Here is a 16,565-nt window from a genome sequence, read left to right as displayed (position 1 = left end):
ATCCCTTCACACTGGGAAGTCACCTCATCCACTCAAATTTAAGGGGAAGAAGGTGCTGATAAAGGTCTCTGGTACCAGCCCACCCCTGCCAGCAGGGACTTTGCTGAGACAAGGCTGGGCACAGAGCCCCATGGTTTGGGGGGTAGAAGGGGGTGGTGAAGATTTCAGACTGATAGCAGAGGCAGATATCCAGGCAAGAGAGAACTACGTTTCTATATATATATATTTTTTTTTTTTTTTTTAAACTTGGAAAAATTAAGAAAATAAATCTGTAAATTACCACCCTCCACAAAAATACATACTAGAAGCTGACAGAGAGGAAAAGCAATGTGTGAGCTCCAGGACTGGTTACTGAAGTTGTCCTTGGGTTGGGGAGTGCTGGTTTACAGAGCCTGGGATGCCCAGTGGTCCTGCTGCCTGTGCCAGGGCCAAGGGGAGCAGGGCAGGAGGGCTCAGCCCAGCTGCATGTTGTACTGCTCGATGAGCTCCATGAGGTCGAAGGAGTTGGAGAGCTGCAGGCTGATGGTGTGGCTGTCCAGGGAAGAGGCTCCCTCCTGCAGCACCTGCTCGTAGTAGTACTCACAGAACTTGGGCACCAGCTGCAGCAGCAAAACAGCAGGGTTAGGGGCAGCTGCCTGATATAGCTGCAAAAACCTGCATGGCCCTGTCCTACTAGAGTGCAGGGAGGAGATGTCTGGGGCACCCTTTGTCTCTCCCAACCCCTGAGGGTCCCTGTCCCTGGGCAGCTGCCTTCCACACCATCCCACCCAGACCCCAAGTGTTCTCTGGCCCATTCTCAACTCATGTTTTCCCTGGTCCCCAAGGGTTCCCTCCCCGGTCATGCAGCCCCCCATGCCACCAAGGGTCCCCCTCCCTTGTCACTCAATTCCCCCACCCCTCTCAGCCCCCAAGGTACCCCCTCCTTGGGTATTCAGATGTTCATCTGCCCCAGATCCCGAGGGTTCCCAAATCCCCACCTCCACTGCACACTGAGGGCCTCCCTCTTTGTGCACCCAAGCACTCACCTTCCCTGACCCCTAAGGCTCCCCTGCCCAGTCCCTGAGGAAACTCCATCATCTCTCCATCACCTAGGAGTCCCCATCCCTGGGCACCCACAATCCCACCTGCCTCAGTCCCCCGGGGTCCCTCTTCAGGCACCCAGACCCTCCATCTCCCACCCAACTCGACCTCGAAGGTCTCCCTCCTCAGGCACCCAGAGTCCCAGCTCAACTGGCCTCCAGGAGTCTCTCCCTTTCCCTGGGCAGCAGTGGGATAGTGGTGGGTTTTGGCTACTGCACCTTGACCAGGATGAGCTTGGACTCCTTGGGCTTGGTCTTGGAGAAGGCCTGCCCAAAGCAGAGGTAGATGGTGAAGTCAGGGGATCGCCGCCTTTGGCCGTTGCGGAAGTCCCTCAGCTCTGTGAGGCAAAACAGGGATCAGTTTTGGGGTGGAGCCTGGGGGCACAGAGGGGCTGGGAGGGTTTGGATGCTTGTAACATCCTGGGGCTGGCTCCCATGAGCCCCAAACCAGGCTGGGCAGGATACAACACACGGGGAACTACAGGACACCCCTACCCACCTAAGCAAAACTCATTGAAGTCAAAGATGGGCGTTTCCTCGTCCCGGCACAGCAGGTTGGGTGGGGGCTCCTCGACCCCCTCGAGCTGCTGGGACAAGGCCCAGAACACCTTGCACTTCTCCCGGCGGGTGGCAAAGACCTTGTAGGCGCGTTGCTCCAGCTGCAGCCCTGCGATGAGCAGCAGCTTCTCGGTGATGTGCCGCTGCTTGCTGTCGGCCAGGCTGGCGGGGCTGGGGAAGTGCACCACGTGCCAGGGGCACGGCGCCCCCGGCAGGCTCAGGGGCTGGTATGTCAGCAGGCAGTGGCTGCCCCCCACCATCTCCCGGTGGACCTCCTTCCCCCGGTAGTAGATGGTGACATCTAGGATGGAGACGATGCCATCTGCACCAGGAAGCGATCAGCAGCTGCATCCTCCGAACCGAAACGTTCCCCCTCCCCAGAGCACCCCCCGAGCATATTTACTGTTAATAACTGTAATAATAATTTATAGCTATTAATAATTAATAACCCTCACCTGTGTTATCCAGCAGCAGCCGTGGCTGTGACACCGGGCTGGCGGCGGGCACGAACAACGTCGCCTCCGCCGCGTACTGCATGGGGACCGTGCCCTCCGTCAGGTGGCACGGCGGTGGCATGGCCCCTGCAGCAGGAGATGAGCAGCGCTGTATCACTGTTCCACGTGCCACCCTGGCCTGTTCCCCATTATGGCATTCCCACAGCCAGGGCCAGATCCTGTCCTACGGCACCCACCCGTCTCCTCTGGCGGCATGAGGCCCGTTGGTTGGTAGGTGTCCAAGGCGGGCTGCTCCACCGTGGGCACCCATTGTGAAAATGTTGTGGGAGGGAAGCAGCTGTTTTGGCTGCTGTCTGCATAAGGCTGGAGCATGGTGTCCTGGTGAGGCTGGAGCATGACATCCTGGTGGGGAGTGTCCCCGGCAGAGAAACCACCTGTGGGAAGGTGCTGGAATTACTCACTCAGGCACTCGCCAACTCTGCACCCCGCAAGCAGAGCTGGCCTCACCTGTGGGCACCCAGGATGGGGCCAGCGAGCCAAGGTCACGGGGAGAGATGTCACACTGCTGCAGCAGCTCCTCCAGAATCGAGAGGTCTGTGGGGTCAGTGCATCCTAAGGGGGAGCACAGTGGGTACGATATCTCACAGCCACAAAACCAGCCCCAGCTGAGCCTAGTGGGTGTCCTCTCCCAAAAAAAGATTGTGGGACTAGTGCTTACCTGAGACAGTGATGGCTGAGGCCATGTCTTGGGGGGGGAGCTCCAGCTGGAAAGGGAAGGAGAATGGGAACTGCTGTGGTTGCCAGACACCCAGCCTCCCCCAGCCCACATTTTGGCCAGGTCCTGGGCTGCAGCTTGGGATCAGTGCTTGTGGAGTGGCAGCAGGGACCCCCCCCCAGCCTGCTGTGCCCACCCAGCTACCTGCAGCTGCTGTTGTGCTGCCTGCTGGTCCACCACAGGCTTGGGGATGCTGGAATTTCCCTCCTTGCTGTCCTGGATGGTGGCTGAAAGGAGAGCACCAGGAATGGGAGGCCCTGAGATTGCCCACCCCATCGAACACAGCCCCTCCATGGAGCGAGGCTCACCTGAGACAATGGAGAAGACCTTGTGGGGGTCATAACCACGCTTGGAATGGTCCTGTTCCAGCTTGAACAAGTGGGTGCTGCTCAGGGCACAGCGGAAGTTGGTCTTCCACTTGGCCGGGTCCTCGGAGCCTTCCTCATACCGCCCACTGACCTTTGCCCAGGCCTGGGGGTGCAGGGAGGGGAACATGGGGTCCCTGGCTCCATGAGAATGGAGGTTTCCAGGGATGACTGGTCTTCCCCCACCTCCCCAGCTGCCACCTTGGAGACCTCAGCCTGCCGCTGGTCACCATGCTATCCCACGCACCTTGAAGACCCTGAGGCTGCTGCTGGCGACCTCAGGCCCACCTTGAGGATCTCCACGCCGCTGCTGGCGACACTTATGCCACCCACCTTGAAGACCTCCACGTCGCTGCTGGTGATGTCCTTCCTGGCGTTGTGCTTCCAGGGGACGCGGAAGATGGTGTGGGCAGAGTCGATCCAGCGCAGCCCCCGGTAGCTCCCGCTGTTGATGGCGTTCAGCAGCCACTGCCCGAACCGCAGCTTCTGGCCATCCCTGCGGGCGGGGACCGTCACCGGGCTGCACCGGGGCCACCCGGCGACGGAGCCCCGTGGCGGGCCGGGGGCGCTGGGCGCCGCTTACCCCTCCTTCTCCGGCGCTGCCATGGGGCCGGGTCCGCAGAGCCGCCGAGCCGTGCCGTGCCGTGCCGTGCCGGGCCGTGCCGTGCCGTGCCGGGCGATGATCTCAGCGCTGGGGGCGGCCGCCTCCTTCCCGATCCTTTATCCGCCCCTCCCGTTTTCCTGGAAATCACGTGTCCCTTCCGAAAGTGAAACTGCCGCCGCTGCCGCCGCTGCCGCCGCTGCCGCCGCGGGGCGGTGTCGCCGCTGCCGGCGGTGCCCGCGCCACACTCCGGCCCCGGCCCCGGCCCCGGCCCGGGGCATCCGTAACTATAATAAATAAACCGGACCGAAAGCCGAGCGTGGGAATCCCGGAGCGCAGGGGGTCGGCCGCACCCGCTCCAGCCGGGGCTTCCCGGGGCTGGAAACCCCCGGGCCACGTCCAGATGTTTATTTTAATTCTTTTTCTCCCGGCTGCCTTGGCTTGCACGCTGAGGCCGTGCTGCCAAAAATGATAACCCGGTAAAGGCCAAAGTGCGGCGGGCGGCGCTCGGCACCGAGGCACAGGCGAATCAGCCCATGGCCCCGACAGGAAGGGGGTCAAGGGCACAAACAGCGACCGCCCGGCTCTTCCCTGAGCCCTTGGAGCTCTGTGGGGAGCAACAAAAGCAACCCAAACTCCCTGATAGATTTTTCGAGTTCCTTACCCAAGGAAGAGGAAGGGGTGGAGGGGTCAGTGGGGCTGAAGCATGGGACTGCAGCCTTTTTCCCAACGTGCAGCTTGTTTTTGAGAAAATTTACTAGGTACTCTACATGGTTTTTCAGAACACTGCCTGTTGTTTCCCAGGAAATTCCCCACTTCCTTCCTAAAAAATCCCCCATTGCTCTCCAGGAAATTTCCCAATCACTTTGCAGGCTACTTCCTCCTTGTTTCCTGGGAAATGTCTTTGTTGCTTTCTAGAGTCCTCCATCCCTGTCTACGATTTTTCCCTCTGCTTAGAGGATGGATTTCCATTGCTTTCCTGGGAAATTTCCCCATGACTGTTAGTCCCTGGCGAGAGGAAAGCTCATGTCTCCACAGCCAGTTTGCTGGGTGAAGGTTGGGTGTTAAGGTCTTTGAAATGGGGGATTTCAAAGACTGCTGCCCTGACTTTGGGCAGCAGGCTTGTGGCAGAGCCCAGGCAGCTCCGCTCCTGAAACAGACAAGGGTCTGCACAGCCGGAGTTTCTGAACTTTAGGACAAAGTGGTAGGGTCAAGGTGGGATATGTGGTAGGTAGTTCTGGAAGGCTGAACCTTCCTGGTGCCTCAGCCAATGGGGAAAGGGAGAGGGCAACATGCGGCCGGGAGTTCAGGATAAAAGGAGGGTGCCCCCTCTGAAACCTCGAGAGAAAATGCCACAGGTGTGTGTCCTGGTGGACTTTCTCCCTTTATTTGATTCTTACTTTATTTGAATAAAGTTGAAGAACTCCTCTGCCTCCTTTTTGGACTTAAACCTCTGGTGTTTCTGGATTTTCCTCACACTGGGAAGCAAGAAATTGTTTCCCCAGAAGTATCATTCATCCTCTCTAGGCAATTCCCCTTTTGCTATCCACCAATTCCTCCTTTGTATTCTGGGAAATTTCCCCTCTCGGAAATGTCACTGTTACTTAAACAATGTTACTTCTGCTTTTCAGGAATTTCACAGGTATTTGAGGGAATTCCCTCCTTGCTTTAATGGAATTTCCCTCCTTTTATTTCTAGGCTATACCCCCTATAGCCTTGTAGGAAATTCCCCCATTGCTTTCTAGAAATTCCCTGAATATTTCCCCTTTTGTTTTCAAGGACTTGCCCCTAGTTCTCACATTGAAATTCCTACATTATCTTACAGAAATTGTCTTGTTTCCTTTGTTATCCAGGATATTCAGCTTTCTAGGATGGTTTCTTTTTGTGTTACAGGAATTCTCCTTTTGGTTGCCAGGATTTTTCCTTTTGTTTTGCAGGAATTTCTCCCCACGGTTTTAGGAAATTTCATCCTTCTGTTCCAGGAAATTCCACAAGCCAGAACTGGCTCGAGCACCTGAACCCAGGACAGGGGCATTCAGCAGGTCCAGCAACATCTATTTAAGGGCAGTGAACACCATGAAACCCAAAGAGGAGCCAGGAGAGCCAGGTCAGGGTGGGAGCAAGGGACAAGGCTGACATGGACCAGGTAAGGCTGGAAAGGGCCCGGGGTGGGTGGAGGGACCCTCTGCCAGAGGAACAAGTAGGAAGAACAAGGAGTGGTGCTGGCTACTGGCTCCTGCCCCAGGGACAAGCAGCACCTGCAGGGAGGGGAGCAGAGGCGTGTTTGTTTACTTTAATTCCTCAATGCTGCACTCAATGCAGAGTGGTTTCAGTTAATAGGTGATTAATTCACTTGATGGGAATTCTCCCATTTTAACCTTTTTTTTCTTTTTTTTTTTTTTTTACTTTTTGCAAGCAGGACCCTGCCTGCCTGGAGAGGGGGGTAGCTGTGTCCTGCACAGCCACAGCTGTCACAGCTGTTATCCCCTGCCACCTCCCCAGGTCCTGCTGGCTCAGGGACATGTCCAGGAAGCTAAAAATCAGCCTCATTTAGGTCACCAGCTCCTGCACAGTGGAGGAAGAGCTGGAGATTTCAAGAGAAACAGTCAGTTTTACAAAGAAGTTTTTAAAATCATCCCAAAGGACAAGGAGAGCTTTCTCTGAACCTCAGGCCTTCACTGCACCAAATTTTCCTCCAAACTTAACCCCACCATACAAACCTGCACCCCATCTGCACATCCCTGCCGCCACAAGTCACCCATTTTCCAGGGACAATCCTTGCAGGAAGAAGGGCAAGCTGAAACCCCACAAGTTTTATCAGCAAGGTCCTCCCTGTAAGTCAAAAAGCAGCAAGGAATGGGGCACCTTAAAGAAAAAATAAAATAAACCTTTCTCTTTTAATCCACCCAAGGGAAATCCAGAGCAAGAGCAGCATCACAGCACTACACACAGCACAGACATCTATCATTGCCTTTGCACAGATTCCTTCCCAGATACACGCAGAAGTCATTAAGAAAAAATAAAAGAAAAAGAAAATTATTCACATATGCGAAGTGACAAGTAACAAATCAGCCACAGAACAACTTTTTCAAAGAGAAAAAGGATGCATCAAGGAAGAAGGCCCTCAACATACACGTTTCACAAAAACCTAACCAAAGATCGGTGAAACAGAGGTGGTTTTCTTTTAAACATTAAAAACAAGGATATTTTAAAAATTAATTTAAATACACATTCAAAACACAAACACCAAGCAGGCGCCTGGAGAATAAAGCAAAAAGAAGGAATGAAAAGTGAATTCAATCAGTTTAATTTCAACACCAAAGTTGGGTGGATCGCACCAAATGGAATAAATAACGGAGAAGATCACACTGGGTTGGTAGATCTCACACTTAAGATCACTTAAACTAGAATTAATAACACAGCCCAAGAGAGTACTGAATGAGGAATTCCTCTGACAAGTGATATTAGCTGGGGCAGTGTCCCTTTGACAGAGCAGGCTGTAGGTGTGGATTTGCCCCCTGCCACCCATCACTGATCCCTACCCGGGGAGCTAACAGGATGTTCTTGTGGTGCACGGGACTCAGCCCCTCAGGTGATGGACACACAAACAGCTCCCTGCTCACAGAATGTGAACCCTCTGCCTCTTCCACACCCACTGGCTCCAGTCACACCCAAGGCAAACATCAGAGCACAACCAGACCTTGTGTTCTCACCTGGCAGGGTGAGCCCACAGGTGAAGCATTTCTACTGCTGCTCCACGAGGTTGGGCAGTGCCAGAACTGGAGCCAGTGCTCCTTCCAAACACCGGGGGTCAGGCTGGGAAAAAATCTGATCAGCTGATCTACACCTGCAGCCACAGCTTTATCACTCTAGGGGTGGGCAGGCTGAAGGAATGTAAGTGGATTCTTGTTTGGTTTTTCCTCCCCACAACCCCGAATTAAAAAAAAAAAACAGAAAAAACAAAACAAAAAAAAACCACCACAAAAAAACCCCCTAAAAACAAAAACAAACAACCAAAACCACCCAAAACAGAACTAAAGAAAATCCTCACCAAAAAAACCCCAAACCAAAAACAACCCCCCCCAAAAAACCAAACTAATAAAACAAAAACAAACAAACAAAAAACCCAAAAAACACCCATTCCAAAACAAAAATAACTTGATCCCAAGTTCCTCTCCCTTCCGTGCCTGTAGCCAAGCAGGGAAGCACCTTTGGACATTCATGTGATCCCACAGACATGTTCCCTACAGAGCAGACACCTTATTTCTGCACCTCACCCAGATGTGCCTGTGACACCTAGTTAGGAGGGACATCCCTTTGCTTTAAAACAAAAATAATTACAAAATCAATAGGAACAATCAGAATTCATTTAAGTCCAACTAGTTTTTAAAAAGGGAGAAGGGAAGACTGAAGGTTTCCAGGCCAAGGAACTTGCCAGAGCCAGCATTCCCCCCACCCCTGCCTCCAGCAGCAATGAGATAAGCCCCCTTTGTGCAGCATTCACTCTTGACCCGAGGTCAGCAGAGCCAAGGAGGTGCTGAGGGGACACAGCTGCCCCTCCAGCTCCTCCTCAGATGGCTGGCAGCTCCAGGTAGAAAGGGAAACTGAGGTGGATGAGGATTGAAGTTATTTCTTTCCCATCTCTTCTCCTCCCCAAGACTGAGAGGAGATTTCTGGGTCTGCAAGCCCAGTCTGTGCTTACCAGTGTCCTTAAGAATGACAATTTAAAACCAAAAAGTGGGAAATTAAAAAGAGAGAGAGAGAGGAATAATTAGGTACTGTCCGTGGAAGGAGCGGGAGGGGGCGGGTTCCAGACAGCGGCAGAGAAGGGACTCTCTCCCTCCCCAGTCTGCCCATCTGGGCACCAGGTCCCTTCGCGTCCCTGCGCGAACCCTTTGTGCTGTTGCTGTGACATCGATCGACACGGATGCGAACACGGGGATGAATCCAGCGCTGCAGAGGGCGGGAGGACACACGCAGCCACTGCAGGGCTAGGCCTGGCGCTTGGGGAGCATGTCCAGCAGGAATTCCGCGATGCCGACGAAGTAGACGACTTGTGCAATGCCGAAGAGAGGAGCAATGACCAGGGCTCGGCAGTAGGCCCCTTTGAAGAAGGCCGTGGGCCCTTCCCTCTGCCAGATCTTCCTAGGGAGAAATGGCACAGACAGCTGAGTGTCCATCCCAGCCCTCCACCGTGCCAGGAGAGCCCCTGGCCGTGCCTTGCCTTTCCGCCTCCCTCCAGAGACTAAACCCAGGCAAGAGCTGTTGCCTGGCACAGCCCCCACAGCAAATCACCCATCACTGCCCAAGTGCTCTGCAAGCGGCCATGCAGGAACTTGCCCCATCCCTGCATCTGGCTAGATGCAGGAGTGGCTGCCCGTGTCCAGAAGTACAGCAAAGACAACCCTATGCTTGCATCAAGAGGTCCCCCAGCTCAAAAGATCCACCCTCAGCATGGGACAGAGCCAGATGGCAACAGATACTGGCTACCACTGAAATACAAAAGCAGAAAAGTCCCTTCGTGTTTTGAAGCAGCCAGACCATAGTTTAGCAAAAGATCAGAGGATAATGCAGCTGGGGACAGCCTACTCTGGCAGTGCTCTTGTGCAGAGCAGTCCCAGGAGGGACATGAGACTCAATACTGTAGGATTTTCCAACAGTGGGGCCTTGGGAGAGACTACAACATTGCCTCCCTTTGCAGAAATAAAATCTCAGTGTTATGACTACTGGGGTTTGGACAGAACTATTTAAATATAAATGCTATATTTTTCTTGTTCAATATGGGAAGAAGTTCTCTTTTAGAAAACTATATATATATATATATGCATCTGCTCATATATCTATATATATCTCCAGATAGACAGATAGATTGATAAAAGCACAGGGACAGGGGGAACATGAAGCACAGCTTCTGGCTGGGTCTGTAAGGTTCTGGTTGGGTCTAGAAGCTGGCAGCAGGCAGCAGCAGCTGCCAAACACCTGATGTGGTGCCTCTGTCATGAGGAGTCTTACTTGGTGCAGTCCAGGATCCCCGAGTAGGTGTCCTCATTGACTCCTCTCTGTAAGGACTGCAGCCGCGTTTTGATCACTGGGAAGGAAAGAGAGGGGAGACACCGGTGAGCACTAGAGCACAGCAGGCAGGAGCCATCCTGAGAGTAATGTCTTTGAAATGGTCAAAACAAAATTACCTAGAATACAGACCATTTTCATACATTTATCAGGGAAAACAAACCCATTCCTTTACAAATGCATAAAAGAAATACAAAGCCACCCAAACCCCAACCCTCCCTCCCTCACTGTGATCAAGGTTTCAAAACCTGACTTAAGCTTTAAACCTTCCAAATTCAGATATGTCTCTGCAAAGTGGGAACTTATTTTCAAATGCTCATCTTCTTCAGGAAGAGGTATCTAAAACACAAAATTCTGCTCCTACATTTCTTCACACCTTGGAGCATGTGCAGTGCTGGAGAGAGAGCAATTACTTTCTAGTGTTTTTCACAGGAGAGAAACCAAGGTGGTATTTAAGGCAGAAGCTGTGGAGCAGGAGAAAAGGCCACAGATCTGAGGCTTCCCCTGTTTGTCCCAGACAATCTTAAGTCCACTTGGTCTGTATATTATTGTTCCACATGGAAATGTGCCTTTCCTGCCAACAATAACTGAAATGAGTGACACTCTCTTCCTGACATACCTAGTAAGGCAAACCTCTGTGTAAGCTGTGGCCAAAGTTGTAATTCAGCTGAACTCTGTAAATCTCTGTCCGAAGTTTCTCTCATCTGCCTCACGATCGTCGTGAAAAAGGCAGAAACTGGGACCACTGAAAAAGGATCCTGTTTAAAATCCTGGTCTGGTGGGAGCTTGCCAGGGCCCCAAGACTGTAACAGAGCTTCTGGCTTGCCAAGTTGTTGTTCACAGGTGTGTTTGCCCACCCCATGGAACACTGCACCCAGTGAAAGGAGAAGGGGACACTGTGCTCTTTCTTCGCCTGCATCGCTTTGCGACAATGGCCCTGGAATTTCCCCACCTCCCGACTTGGCTGGACTCTTTTCTGGAATGACCTTTTGGTGGTCCCCATGGAAGACTCTTCATCTACTGTACAACCACCTTGACAGCTGGACTGAGATGGGAGAAGCCTCTCCCTCAAGGACTGAGACACGAGACCCCTATATGGAAAAGCTCCCTTTCCTCCCAAAGACTGAGACCTCTAACCTGGGGGCGAGGGTGGGGGACGCGAGCTGACCAAACTGAGATGTTTGCCTGCAGGTGGTGACCGCTGGACCAAGAAGACAATGGTTCTCACCCACTGCTGAGAACATGGACTATTGTATCTGTTTCTCCCCTTCTACAAATTTCAACAGAGTTATCATAATAAAAACCCCTGATGTAGCTAGGGATTTCGAGATCTCCCCTGACGTGAATACGACAAGTGCCGTCGACTGGACTTTGAAGGACTTTGTCATCTCTACGTTTGGTAGCTATATAGCTTTCCTTTCTCTTCCTGCGTTTCTTTTTCCTTATTCTTTCCCTTCTCCCCAGTTCCCCCAACGCATTTTGCTGTGATGGCTCAATAAAGTACACTGGTTTTTGATTATTACTGCAACCCCCTTTGCCGTGTTGGTTTTTTCACTCTGAGATCAATTTAACAAACCATCACGAAACCCGCTCGTAAGGATGGATCGTGACAAACTCACACCATCAGAGCTGGAGGCAGTAGAGCTGTCCCTATCTATGTGCTCATGCTGCAAAAAGGCTGGCACAGTCATCCTCCTCCACCTGGCCCAGTCTGGGCCTCTCAGTCCTGTCACTTGGCAACAGGCCACCAGCACAGGCTGCTCAGGACTCACCATCACAAGGATTGACAGCCACTGCAGCTGTGCTGCCAGCCACACATCCAGAGAGGAAGGACACGTAGAACGGAGCCTTGACATTGGGGTCTTTCTGGCCCAGCTTGTTCAGGTTTGCAAACAGCGGGAAGTAAACAATGGAGAATGGGACATCCCTGCAGTGGGGCAGGACAAAAAAGGAAGAAAGAACAAGGATGAGCAAAGTCAGCACAGGACACCAACAAACTGAGCAAAGGAAGGGCTGCAAGCATCACACATTGTCAGCACAGCCACAAGTGCAATGCAGATATCCTGGCTCTCTGCAGTGCAGACAGGAGCTGAAACTCAGTGGGGAAAAAGTGACTGCACAAAGGAGAACAGGCCCACGGGAGGCATGCAGCCTTGCAGGATCAGTGGGCTCCCCCTTTTCTTCAACACTCAAACCAAAGACAACGGCACATTCAGAGGTCAACTGTTTTGACCACTTTTGTTAATTATGAGAGGTTCCATCCTGCCCTCCATCGCCCTGGGTGCTGCTTCAGCTCTACCTTTGTTAAAGGCAGAGGAGAGGGACACTGTGAAAGCCCTGGCAAAGAATGTCAGAGCAGGCACCGGTCCTTGCATCTAACACGCTCTGTGGCCCAGCTCCCATTGCACACCCTGGGGTCTCAGGCTGACAGTTCTACTTTGCCAGCTCACAAGGACTTCGGTACAGTGTGAAAATACAGACCATGGGGCAGACAAAAACCTTTCACAGAAAGCAGCAGAATTGAATCTTCCAGGAACACAAAGATACCCTCCCTCACTTCTCTGACCTCCCTTCTTCAATGTACAAAACCTGTGCATGGAAAACGAACTTAACCAAGCCCCCATCCTACCTTAGCAGCGTGGCTCCTAGGCCCTTGTAGAGTCCGGCGATGCCTTTGCTCCGCAGCAGCTCCCGGGTTATCTGGGTGGCCGTGGGACGCTTTTCCGCAGCCGGCTCGGCCGCCGCCGCCGCAGGGGAGGAGGAGAGCTGGGCCTGCGCCGCCATGAGCTTCTTCTGTGCCTCTGGGGAGCAGAGCGCCAGCACCGGTCTGCAGGTGCCCCACGGCAGCCGCCTGCCGCCCGGTGCCGCGGGACACGCAGCCACAGGGGCAACACAACACGCAGACAAAGGCAAGGCAGGTGCCCTGCAAGCTTTTCCCCCAGTCTACCCATTCCCTCAGCCTGTCCCAGTCTCTGACAGGGCTGCCACACCACCAGGCTGTCGGCTGCACTCCCCAGCCCGCAGGTTTGCCCCAGCCTGTGCCACACTATCTCTGCAGTGCGGAGAACAGGAGCTGCTGTGAGCATGCAGGGGACAGTCCCTGCTTCCAGGTGTGTCCCTGAGCTGCCAGTATAACCAACAAGATGCTCATAAACGAGACAGCTTCCCCAAGTTCTGTTCTTTGCTTCCCTCCCCTGAAAGCAATCATTAACCTGGGGAGTTTCTCAGTCACACTTCTAAACACATCCTGGTTTCTCCCACTTTTCCAACTGATGCACTTCGGCCCTTTGGCCAGAAGATGGAGAGCACTTCACTCTGTAAGTAATCCTGGCACACCACAGCTCTCCTGCCACACGGAGAACAGGCTGTTCGCAGCATCGAAAACCTCTCCTGAACCCTCAAACCACGGCTTAAATCCCTCCAACATTTTAAAATAATACGCACAAAGAGGATAAGGTCTGCAGTAAAACCAGTGAAGGGAGAAAAGAAAAAGTAAATCCGTGATTATTCAGGAATGCCACATCAAATGAGAGATTAAAGGAGAAATTGGCCCATTTTCCAGGAAGGGCCATAAACATGGTATCTAACAGTGTCATGCAGGGCTCCTGGGAAGTGGGGCCATAGCCCAGACTGACCTCTGGAAGAGACTAAGGAAAGAGCAAGTAGCTCTTTCCCCTGGAGCCTCCATGCCAGACTCTGGTCTCTGCTCTCACCAGAAACACTCCACAGTGTTTCAGCCAAAAGGCTCACACTCCCTCCTGCCTCTGCCTGCCAGCTCACGCCCACAGTCCCAAGAGCCTGATCTCAAATCTCGTTCAAATCCAGTGCACTGGGAGAATTTTATTTACTGTTTCAACCAAGACAACTGCTGTTTTTGTCAGAGAGGAAAAAAGAGTACAAGGGGAGACAAGTCATCTGAAAATAACACATCCCCTTGGGAAACTGTTAGGGAGGTGCTACAGGGGGGTAGAAGAGAGAAAAAACAGACATCAGAAAACATGGAGATGGAGGAAGCACAGGAAGGGCACTGGAGGATGTTAATCCTTTCTTGGGTGCACAAGATCTACCAGGTTTGAATCACCCACAAGCTGACCACCCAGACATCTCTCCTGTCTCTCCATCCACCAACAGGATTTGCTGTTTGCTTGCCAAGCCTATTGCTTTGAGCAAAAAACCCACCAGCTTTTGTAACTGCAAGGGCCTCTGCAAAGCCAGATGAGCAAAGTGTGGGGGGAAGGAAGCTGGGAAGAGGAGGAGAAACTTCTGCTGCATCTGTGGTATCTCTAACTTGGGAGAGCAGGGGGAGGGAAAAGGGTTTTCTCTGCTCATTCTCTCAGCTCTGCCTTGAAAGCCCAGTCCCAGCTCCTTTCCCTCTCCCTGCCGAGGGCACAGGGAAGAAAAGTCCACGTACCAATGCGTCCTGCGTCCTGCAGCTGGATTTTGAGCATCTCCATGGGAGTGGTGACAATCACCTGGCAGGTACCTGCACCACAGCCTGCCAGCATCTCCCTCAGCAGTGTCAGCTTTTTCCTGCCCAAAGAAAAGAGAGAGTCCATCAGAGGAGGTGGCCTGGATAACACTTAGCCAGCTGGGTACAAGGCTTGGGGCACGTCTCTGACCCTGAGGGTTGCAGGAAAGGCAGCCAAGGGGCAGCAGAACCTGCTAGGCCTGACAGTTCAGCACAAACCTGGCTTGGCATCTCTGCCAGCACCACCTGACCTGGAGACCAGACTCATTTTGTCCCCAGAAACAGAACATTCAGAAAAGCCACAAGCCCCATCAGAACAGCCCCAGACAGGAGCACAGTCCCCTCCACCCATAGCCAGAGCACTGCAGCTCTCTTGCAGCCTGATGGTGCCCCTGGTCAGGGCACAGCTTTCAGAAAGGGTATCACTTCAGAGGGCAGCAGAGGACCTGAGCATTAAGGGGGATAAGCAGCTTTCCTCCTGCCAGCCTAGTCCTTTAAAATTGTCAACAAACACAGACCACAGGACAAGGGGCAAGGAGGGAAAATATTCCACTTGCTGCTTTGGAGTTCTCTGAGAAAAGCAAAGTAAATAAACAGTGAATATGAATCAGGGAGGCAGTTTCTCTGTGGTTAGGAGCTGTTTCATGTTACCAGGTTCTCCAAACCTTAACAAATAGCCATTGCACTAAACTGGTCCTCCCTGAGAGACAAGGGATGGGATGGACCTCCAGCAATGAAGATTCATGTATTCTCTGCACTATAGAGCAGGGACTATGAGCAACATGTTCTCACCCAGCAAAATGCAGCATTTCATTCTTTCATTCTTCATTCCCTCCATTCTAAAGCCATGAAAGAGCCCAGCTAAGGCTAAAAAGAGGAATTCAGGATGCAAAACCTCATAAAATTGTCAGAAAGTGATGTGGTTTTGCCCTGTAAAAAAAACCTCACATTTTGGCACCAGAAAATATTGACTTGATTAAAAGTACACCTGACCTGCTCTTTTCTAAAAGGGTTTAAAAAAGAAGTGTGTGTAAATCGCACAGCTAGAGACAAACAGCCTCTTCTTTTTCCTGTTTTAAATGCAAGTACCATTTTTACCTCCCCCCACCCTGCTCTGCAGCAATACCTCATCTTAACCTGCTCAAGGCACATTGCCACACTGTGGCAGAAGCAATCCCACAGTGATATTCCCCACTCCCTTGCACAGCCCAGGCACACTCCCCTGCCAGGAGTTTGACAAGCACACACAGAGCACAGCTGTGGGGCAGTGGGCCAGCAAAGCAGTTTCATTGCCAACCCTACAGGAAAGGGAGGGCAGATGCACAGTAATCCTGCTGGCCCACCACGTAAGCTGGGCCGATTTCTCCACCTCTCATCTTCTCCGGGGAGGATATGAGAGCAAGGGATTAAAGGCACAGAGCCACAACAGAGATTACCAGTGACTAAATATAGAGCTCTCCTGTAAGGCTGAAAGAAGGAATATTTTAGTCTCCCCTTTCCAAATTTCCCCACAGATGAGGAGCTGCAAAGAACAATCCCTCCCACAGAGTTACCCACACGGGTGCTGAAGTGTGCACAGCAGGCTTTCCTGGAGGTGTGGGGGAACTAGGGTGTGCAAATCCAGAGGTTCCCACTGCCACTGCCACTTGGACATGGACAACTTGTGCCTTTCGGGTGGCCTGAAGCACAGCACCAGTCTCTGAGTCTCAATACAGTCAGCAGCAAGGCTGCACAATCCGCAGCCTGGCTGTGGGAGGGAGCAAACCACCCAAAGGAGCTGGCTGCCAGAATCTCTCTTTGGCACAGCAGAGCACCTCCCACTTTAGCAAGAGCCCTGGAGCATCCCTAGAATATACATATCTTCTGGCTGTCATCCAGGGTGACTGCTTTGATAACCAGTTCAAAAGATCAGGAAGATCTGGCCTACACATCCATCTTGGACCATTATCCCAGCCAACTAAAGTCAGCCATGACTTCACTGAACTCCATGGAGCTATGCCAGTATGGCCCAAGGAAGGATTTACACATGTGGGTGTATTTTAGAGACGTCAAACAGGTACATCAAAAGCATCTAGAACAAGGGCTTTCAGCTTTTGGTTTGCACATCCTGGGAACTGGGGAGAGTCCAAGAAAAAAAGTAGCTGAAGATAAGCAAATCTTTTGACAAGAGGTTTAAAAGCTGCCATACCTGGGTC

The 16,565-nt window shown here is 52.4% G+C and overlaps 2 protein-coding genes across 4 annotated transcripts in view; both read right to left on the bottom strand.

Annotated features, from left to right (window-relative positions):
- Window positions 1-421: 421 nt before the first annotated feature.
- IRF7 (interferon regulatory factor 7) lies at window positions 422-4,023 on the bottom strand. 2 transcript variants are annotated; one of them, XM_038137172.1, is made up of 11 exons: window positions 3,816-4,023; window positions 3,566-3,728; window positions 3,176-3,338; window positions 3,012-3,094; window positions 2,811-2,856; window positions 2,600-2,704; window positions 2,329-2,526; window positions 2,093-2,218; window positions 1,579-1,959; window positions 1,299-1,417; window positions 422-599 (listed from the first exon to the last, which is right to left on the bottom strand). In XM_038137172.1, exons 1-11 carry the CDS (start codon window positions 3,836-3,838, stop codon window positions 453-455), a joined length of 1,554 nt encoding a protein of 517 aa, XP_037993100.1. In that variant the 5' UTR covers window positions 3,839-4,023; the 3' UTR covers window positions 422-452. The 2 variants fall into 2 exon arrangements, with proteins under 2 accessions (XP_037993100.1, XP_037993101.1); XM_038137173.1 differs by having other exon boundaries at window positions 1,579-1,938.
- A 4,174-nt stretch (window positions 4,024-8,197) lies between these two features.
- SLC25A22 (solute carrier family 25 member 22) overlaps window positions 8,198-16,565 on the bottom strand; it is a 51,019-nt gene continuing 42,651 nt past the window's right edge. The window contains exons 6-10 of one of the 2 annotated variants that reach the window (XM_038138147.1): window positions 14,314-14,432; window positions 12,532-12,703; window positions 11,675-11,829; window positions 9,846-9,921; window positions 8,198-8,978 (exon numbers count right to left, since the gene is read on the bottom strand). In XM_038138147.1, the coding sequence (XP_037994075.1) occupies window positions 8,825-8,978; window positions 9,846-9,921; window positions 11,675-11,829; window positions 12,532-12,703; window positions 14,314-14,432 (676 nt within the window). In that variant the 3' untranslated portion in view covers window positions 8,198-8,824. The remainder of the gene's footprint in view (window positions 8,979-9,845; window positions 9,922-11,674; window positions 11,830-12,531; window positions 12,704-14,313; window positions 14,433-16,565) is intronic. The other variant, XM_038138146.1, reaches the window with a different exon arrangement.

The sequence above is a fragment of the Motacilla alba genome, chromosome 5 (assembly GCF_015832195.1).
Source record: "Motacilla alba alba isolate MOTALB_02 chromosome 5, Motacilla_alba_V1.0_pri, whole genome shotgun sequence".
NCBI classification, from domain to species: domain Eukaryota; kingdom Metazoa; phylum Chordata; class Aves; order Passeriformes; family Motacillidae; genus Motacilla; species Motacilla alba.
The sequence above is the reverse complement of the archived record's forward strand: the minus strand, read 5'-3'. Positions and strand labels throughout refer to the sequence as shown.

What these genes read in the sequence shown, in the direction of transcription:
- IRF7 (XM_038137172.1), bottom strand. Translation starts at nt 3,838, where the DNA reads ATGGCAGCGCCGGAGAAGGAGGG. An exon ending in GGTCTTCTCCATTGTCTCAG is followed by an intron (nt 3,095 to 3,175) that starts GTGAGCCTCGCT and finishes CTCTCCTTTCAG; the next exon opens with CCACCATCCAGGACAGCAAG. An exon ending in CATGCCGCCAGAGGAGACGG is followed by an intron (nt 2,219 to 2,328) that starts GTGGGTGCCGTA and finishes CTCCTGCTGCAG; the next exon opens with GGGCCATGCCACCGCCGTGC.